At 40.5% G+C, this 8,506-nt stretch overlaps 1 protein-coding gene across 1 annotated transcript in view; it reads right to left on the bottom strand.

The window, feature by feature from the left end:
* Nucleotides 1–8,506, bottom strand: part of SLC24A4 (solute carrier family 24 (sodium/potassium/calcium exchanger), member 4) — a gene marked incomplete at its 3' end in the record, with an annotated part of 82,116 nt that overhangs the window by 12,074 nt on the left and 61,536 nt on the right. The window contains exons 9-11 of the mRNA XM_010281488.1: nt 7,367–7,509; nt 2,344–2,513; nt 453–597 (exon numbers count right to left, since the gene is read on the bottom strand). Of these exons, the coding sequence (XP_010279790.1) occupies nt 453–597; nt 2,344–2,513; nt 7,367–7,509 (458 nt within the window). The remainder of the gene's footprint in view (nt 1–452; nt 598–2,343; nt 2,514–7,366; nt 7,510–8,506) is intronic.

An 8,506-nucleotide genomic window follows, 5' to 3' on the forward strand; every position in this document is an offset into this window, starting at 1 on the left:
AGCCTTTCTTCCTCTTCATCCAAGAAGACTCCCCTACAGTCACTAAAGCAAGTTATTATATATTTATATACCTAGCTGCCTCTGGCCTAGCAACCTCCAGCAGACCATTATTAACTGTTGAGTTCAAAATTACTAGCAGTTCAGCGCTCATTGGGTTGGTCTGACATGTTTTTTAATATAAACCTGTCTTACCTGCTTTCCCTTTGCCTCTGGCAAACCAGCAGTTTCTACCGTTACGGTACATGATGGCTGAAAAACACTTTCCTAAGATCTGCTTTTAGCCATGTAGATCTCCAGCCCAGTTTTACTGTCATCAAATCCAGCCTTCAGACAGTCAAATCAATCCCCTTCCTGCTCTCTCCCCACATATATTGTCTTTTCTTACAAGCCAGTGTTTGCATTTTCATTATCTTCTGTTTCCTTATTATAAACACCTGGAAAGTAAGCCTTACCTGGCAGTGAAAAGGGTGACAGACTGTCCTGTTCATTTTCCTCCTCTTGGTTCACCACAGAGATGTTCCCATTTTCAATATTCTCATGTCTCCCATTCTGAAGTGGTTTATTTGAGCCATTGGCAGACTGGATTAACCGCTGACGCTGCAGTGTCAAAGAAAAAACTGCCATAGTTTGGAAAATCCTGACTTTGTTAAATATGGGGTTTGCTGTCTGTCCAGCCCCAGTGACGTGAGCCATGATGTTTCTCCACAAAGCCTTCCTTCCAGTCAGCAACATACAAATCTGTCTGTGGCCTACCTGTCTTCATTAGGCCAGTGCTTACTGTCCACCTCAAAATTACAGGTACGAGTCTTTCAAGCCATGATGGAGAAATTTGTTATATCTGTTCTTCTGCACCATGTTTTAATGGGCATGATTAGTCTGAAGCTCTTTTCACTCAATGGTTCCCACTCAAACCAGCAACAGCACCATAATCTACTGGCAACATTCAAGACATTTCCACGCTACTACTAGTTGGCTTATGAATGACCCCATTACCCAGGATGTCTCCTACTCAGGTCCAACTCTTGTCCCTCCTTCGCGTCCCCATTCCTTGAGGGAAATGTAATGGTCCTACTTAAAATTTCAAAAGCAAGACTAATGCCTGTTGCCCTTGCCTGAGTATACACTTTCATAAAGCTCATAATTGCCCCTGCAGACATGTATAAGACCGTTAAAGTTCCAATACATAGTACAACAATTGCAGGGATAGGTTTTAGACATCAGTATATATACACATTAATACACTGGAGAATTTAAGATGCAATGGCAATTTCCTACTTTTATAAAAAAATAAATATTTTTAGTTTGTTAGATGAGATAAAGCAGGGTTGAGAAGTGTTCTTTTTTCACGACAAATTGTTGCAACTTCCTAAAAAGTGCTCTGAAATGCCTTGAAAACTAAAGTAACTTCACAACATGCAAAAATATTCTGAAACTAGTATTAACACACTGTAATTAAAAAGAGAGAAGATTCCTATCTGAATATTTTGCAAAACTTTGGCAGTGAGAATACGTAAGAACATAGATCCAAAATGCTCTGGTTTAAAGAATGTTTTTTGCAGATGTTTAACTAGTAAGTATCAGCTCTCTGTGCACATATCCATTAAGAAAGAATTTTTTTCTGATCAACGAATTGCCTTCAAAGCAGAACTTTTAAAGAGTCAACTGCTGCTGTGTGCCCTATCTGATCTGCTCTTGACTGTACGCCACCAAGCTGACATCCTAACGAACTTTTAACAGTTTTACTGTTACTTCATACAAGCTCAGAAGAGAGTCACTTGGCCAGTCCTGTCACTTCAGCTGCAGGCTATGAAACAAGCAATATATGGTGGTGACAATATATCAAGTAAGAGTTAATTGAAACTGTTCAGGGCAAATTCTCCTCACGAAAATATTGGTCCATTTTCATTTTGAGCTGATGACTATACTGAAGACTAAACAGGTAGGGAAATATCTGATGTGATCCTGATGTGCTGCTAATATAAGAGCAGTTGTTAGAGATTTTTGGCTGCCCTGTCCATTATCCTTCCTTAGCGTGACTGCTTTCGTAATGATCAAAACCAATTCTTCTGCTACGGATAAAATCCAAACGTGCACAGAAACAAGCATCTTTTGGCAGGGAGACAAGGGAGTCCCTCCTTAGTGACTGCCCTTCCATTAAGACAGGCAGCATCACCAACTGGAAATCCATCTTCAAATCTGCTGTGACATAGCTGCTAGAGAAAGACATAGCTCCAGCCCATCCCTAGGAACATGGGAGAATCTGAATTCCAGAATCACTATGAGCATGGCTCTTTGGCAAGCCCTCTGCCTCATAGTCATTTTTTGCTTTCTTAATGAACTTACCTCATTAATGATGAGTCGGCTTGCCATCCGCATTCTGGTGCGTGGTCCAAATTTATTTGTAATCATAATCCGTAATCCAGCTTCAGGGAACCGGTATTTGGGGGGACTGGAGCAGATGATCTCATCCACCATGACAACACTGTTTTTGCCATACTGCTGCACCCCCTTCACTAATGATCACAACGGACAGAGTTAGTTGTGGAACTGATCTTACCATACTTCCCATCACCCAGTCATTCTTTTCAGGCTTAGGTGGGGGTAATATTCATCTGAATGCTTGAATTTATGAATTACTTTCTTGTCATATTTCTGCAGCCTGCTGAATCTGCTCATCAGCTGTGCACTTCATTTCGATCACATGCTGAAAAGGGATTTCACTCTGCTAAGGTAGCCACCAACCCACTCTCAGATGAACGGGAGCAGTTTTCACCCAGCCATTTATGCTGCAGTACCAATTTTCTTTGCTTTATGTCCCACTACAGTTTTGTAAGCCTTCTCTAAAACAACTTGCACTGTAGCAGTGTAGACAGTGCTCCTGGAACCTCTAAAGCTATCCCATTGGATCAAGGTGCCACACGTCCAGAAGTCCCTAATGTTGTGCTCACTCCTTCTGGAAATCCTCACTTTACCTTCACAGAGTATTGTCAGTATCTCTAACATGACAAGATTCGAAACAATGAAAAACAACAATTGTCAAGAACAAATGTATGTTATAAGTAAGCCTTTGTTAATATAAAGGAACTTGTAGCAAGGTTAAGAGTTTTGTTTTGCTGTGTGAAGAACAGAGACAGAGAGACAACATTGTATTGGGAATCAACACAAGTACAGGCAAGGACTTTGAGCTCAACAACAAACCAATATTCTCACAAATGCTACAGACTACACATAGAAAGCAGAGGAAGGCTCAGCAGACAGGAGACATACCCATGTGGTGTTAGAAAGCAGGGCAGGAAATATGCATATGACTGTAATAAATATTAATTATTACATGTAATAATAGGTACCGGACAAAAATAACAAAATTCTTTGCTGCTTGTTTTCTGCTTTGCTTAGCTTGGCTTCACCCTCCCATACCCCTTTTTCATTAGGTTACTTACATTAAGAGGAGGAAGAGAATTTAGGAGGTAGAAGTGAAAGATAATAATTAGTGCATGGTTCAAGTCAGGAAGCAAAGGAAATCTAAGAAAACATTCAACTCAAAGGAATTAAAATGGACCTGTTCTAAATACAGAAATCTATATTGTTCTTTTTTTGCATTGTGTTGAAATATTTTTGTTTTTCAGGAAGAAGACTGGATCCATGCATGCATGTAAATCACATCATGCAATAAAGGCTTTGCTGTCTTAAGCATCTTCTAACATATTTGAAATTGAAGAAATATATCCTTCCATTATAATTCAACAAGAAAAGCCTAGCAAGCCTGTAACCCACCAGTAAACAGCTATATCTTTTACCCTTTAGCATTTGAGTGTCTTGCTTTGTTTCACTAAAATGAGTTTTCAATGCATACACTGGGGTCACCTGAAGTGTCATAGAGATCTTTGGTTTCACAAAGAAATATGGCCTACGCAGAGAAACCAGTCTGTAGTCTCGTCTTGCAGCTTAATATCTCTAATGGAGAATAGAACTAGTAGTAATTTTGCATTTGGTAAATATAAAGGAGCAATTATTCCCTCCCCAGCCCCGACATCTAAAATAAATTAACCTAGCTGAGTACTGCAGCTGATGATGCAAATAAGGAGCACATCCATTCCAATGACTCTTACAGTTACAGTGTGGCAGCTTTTCTGTGAAGGAATATACAGCCAGATAAGCTTCCTGGGAACCAGTCCTCATAGAAGAGGACTCAACCACAGTAGCTTACTATTTGCTTTAGTTAGACAAAGAAAAAGAAACATTTGACATCAATCCTGGTAGAGAAAAAGGCCAGATATCTTTTCAACAGTCTCATCAGACTAACTGCTCTCACATGAGTTTCTCCAGTGAAGTCTCCAAAGTCCTTCTTTATCTTACAGTGTCATGAAAAACATGGAAGCACTGCAGTTACTCTGGAACTGTTTCTTAGAGCGCTAAGGACACAGTGACCAAACATACTCAGCTTTGATGAAATACCATGTAAAAAACTCAGCACTGATGTAGAATAGATCACTATAAACATACATATATATAAAACTATAAATATATATATAAATAACTGCAGCTGTTTTGACTTACTGCAGCACATTGTTCTTATATTTTCATAACAGCTCTTCAGTTTCACTCCCTATGTCCATACACATACATACCTTGGCCCCATATGGTACCAACAGGCTCCACCTAAAAATTGCAAGAGTAGTTTTCACAAATGTGAGACAGAGAAAAGCCTTTTTTGCTTCCCCTTTGTGATAGTCCTTAGAAAAATATCTTCTGAGAAAGGCTTTTCCTTTCAACAAACTACCTAAGAGTCACCACCATCATGAAGGGTCATCACCAACAACCCTGTCAAAATCAACAGAAAGCTTCTTGCTGACTTTAGTTGACTCCTGATCAGGTCCTCCAAAACCCACTTTTTTCAGGAATTTCTGGTTTTAGGCAGGAATCAAACCATGCCACCTGGTGGAAATTTGGCTCAACATAATAAAAGCCAAGGGCAGTGAGCCACATGTTCGTACTTTTAAAATAGGAGCATTATTCACAAAGTACAAATATTTTGCCTTTACCTGTGTGTGTAGAACTCACCCTTGAAATTGAATTTATCTCATGGTGAAAAGCTCTCCTTTTTCTCTCTGAAACTTGAGTAATGGTAGCTTTTGTATTGTACCACTGGAAGCTCTTGAAAGTAATAAAACTTGCAAGCATAAAAGAGAGCTGTGCAGCATGTGAACCCCCCTTTTATCTGCACCTTGAGCAACAGGCTAACCATCGTTGGTAGGAAGAAAGTTCCTCACCCAAAGCAACTGTTCTTTTTTGGGAAGTAATCAGACTTTCCTCCTGTGGAAAATTAGATTAAGGTTAGACCTACACCCTGGTGAAGCCAAGGGAGGTTTTTCAGTGGATGCTGAAACTCACTAACCACTGGTTGGAGGTAAGGCAGAGGCCAGCTCTAGTTCTCTCCCTGCTACTAGCAGTGCTCCTGTTTCTGAAAACTGCTGCTGGGGAAGGTGCAGCTCAGCTTGTGAAGCCAGCCACGTGTCAACTAACAGCGAGTCACTTATAGCTCATGGCACATTTTGACTCAACAGGAGGGAGATGCAACAGGTAGCCATGTGGTGGTTTTCTAGAACAGCTCCTTGACACAAAGCACCCATCTACAAAGCAACTAGGCTAACACTGCCACCCTCTCCCACTGCTCACTCCACACCCTGTCACCTCCTTAATCTCTTCTTCGTGTCCTCTCTTATCCCAGGCAGGTGTTCCTGTGATAATATATACACTCACACTTTGAACAATGGTCCCTCCAACACAGCACGTATTTGTCTTAACGGGTGCTGGAGAAGGCAAAGGGAATCTGACTGAAACTGCAATCTCAGTGCATCTTTGAGGGAAATTAGAACAGAAATCTCCTGTGGACATTTGCTATACATGTAGAATGTATACATTGCTCACGAATCCAGGTTTTTATTAGCTTTCTTGCTCCTTTTCCTAAAAGTTCTCCATGTTCTTCACAAGCTTTCAATAATCTTCACATTTCCTGAAAAGGAAATAGGTAGACAGCCAAGCACTCTGTGCTATCACTCCCTTACCACACAGTGGCTAGAGAGAAGAGTATGCAGGGAGATGACATCAGAACCCAACAAATGCCTCAGAAGTACAACACACTAGTATGTGTGCTCTTTCACTCGATCACCCTTTTCCTGTGTCCCCACTTGCATACATAAGTAACAACTGCCCTAGGAGGTATCCTCTGAACTTTTTATATATGTACCTCCACAGCCAAGTGACAGATTTCACTACATCATAGTCAATGTTCACAGAAATTCATTGTAAAATGAGATCAAAGTATTTTAAAGACATTATCATTTAATTATGCTACAATGTGCCATCAGAAGTAATTTTAAATCTCTATTAAACTACTGTCTGAACACCCCATCTGAGACCAGAGTATCAGTGTGCTGTCATTGCATAAACCTGCAGTAAGTGACAGTATCTACACTGAAGAGATCCCAGACTAAATCCTAAAAGCAGAAAAGAGTGGGATTCTCCAAGTCTTCTCTGAATTCCTGTTTGCCACTATTTGTTCTTACATGAGGACCTTTCCAAATGCTACCTACATCGCTGCTCAGCTCAGTCTCCTAGAATGGGAGATGTCTGCAAAGAACAAAGCAAGGGGACCTCACTCGTTAAGAGTACCCCAAGAGCTCACTAAATCACCTGGTTTGTGCTTTGAGAAGGTAGGAATGATTTTGCTCTACAGATAAAAGAGGAGTGGAAGAGGGATAAGACAATGATAAAAACAGGCTTACAACAAGCCAAAAATACCCAGATACGTTTGCTTACCTTAGTACCAGCAGCTGGGTATCATCTTCCTCCCCTTTATGACAAAGACACAGACAGCAAAGAACCTGCATTTCTTGATTTTACATATGAGCTTGGCAATGTATGCAGAGCTATTTATAGGCATGTGAAAGCCAGTCTTCTGAGGATCTGAACTCAACACATAATCCCTCTTACCCACTGATCTGCCCATGTGCTTTCCTTCCTGACCCAAGTCTCAGCTTCTACTTCCAAACTAGTTTTTGAAGTGAAAATTACCTTCTTCCTGGCAAAAAAAAAATATTTCTTTCACAGTGTTGTAGCTCATCACTGAATAGGAGACAAAAAGGGAGCAAAACTGTCAATGTGCAAAGCAGCTTGTTTTCAGAATATTAAAAAAAAAAAGGTTGTTTTTTTTTCATCTGGCAGTCTGACTGCTGAATTGACAAGTTAACCCAATAAAACTTCCTGCTTATGATTGAATAGTAACACTGTTTTGATCTGCATTAAAGAAATAAAAAGGATATCCTGTGAACTACTCTTTTTCCAAGTCCTGTCTGCTCAGCCTTACCTTTCCATAGTAATGGAATGGATGGGTCATCACAACTAGAGGCATAACATTTATTACCATCTTCCAGCTCATTGTTGACTGTGTCACCATTTCCAACATTCTTGCTTTTAAGAGAGAAAAAACTTTGCATCCTCGCATTGTACCTGAAAGCATAAAGAAAAGGTCTGAAAAGGTTAGATTGTTGTACTTCCTCATCAAACTTTTAAGCATCTGAGAATAACTTATGCAGGCAAGCAGTAAAGCCTAGATGCATGTTCTCTGACAACTAATAGAAAGTTAAGAGAAAGGACTATCCAATTCAGTGGCAAGCTGATAGGAAAGCAAGGGCTGTACCTATCTCTCATGAGATACAGCAAACTGCAAAAAGACACTAGAGCAGATTTAGTGAAGGCAAAACACTGGAGCTGCGGATTTTGGACCCAGGACATTCACTATACAATGGCTTCTTTCCTCCTGCATCAGCTCACAATTCACCTCACTGTTTCTCTCAATACTGTGTTCCCCATGACAGGTGCTTGAGCATTTCTGGGACTGCTGACCATACCCTTCTAAAGCAAAAAATGCATCTCTCTTAGCACTAGGGTGAGATCTAAGAGGGCTGTCAATGAACTCTGCTAAGACCTGATGTAGGAGAAAAGGGGGGCTGAAGTTCCAAAACAGGTGTTTTGTGAGGGGAGGGTACCAAGGGATAAGTCTAGACAACTCTCAGTAGAAGGGTGGACTCACAGATCGTTGCCGTAACAGTCAGACCTCTGACTTTTCTGTCAGAGGCAGTGATACTACAGAAGGGTGTCAGTATGCAATCTGGTATGAGACAGTCTGAAGATCAATACATGCTTAGCAGTCTCTCTAATGTTCTTTGACCTTGTTCTCCAGAGGTTATAAAATATGTATAACAGCTGACATGCTGTGTGCTTACAATCCGGAGTACCCAGTGCACTTTTTCATATGTCTTTGTATAAATGACATTTTTCTCTCAACTTTTTCTGAAAGCTACTTTACCTGAGTGCACTACGAAAAGGATGCATGAAAATACTTGCTGTTGACTGAGCACAAACCTAGCGCAAAACTGATTAAGCAGGAAAAATCAAGGGCTCTTACACAGAAGCATGACTGGTTGTACTGCCCTCAGCAGGACGG

Source organism: Phaethon lepturus, unplaced genomic scaffold (assembly GCF_000687285.1).
Source record: "Phaethon lepturus isolate BGI_N335 unplaced genomic scaffold, ASM68728v1 scaffold12372, whole genome shotgun sequence".
Lineage (NCBI taxonomy): Eukaryota > Metazoa > Chordata > Aves > Phaethontiformes > Phaethontidae > Phaethon > Phaethon lepturus.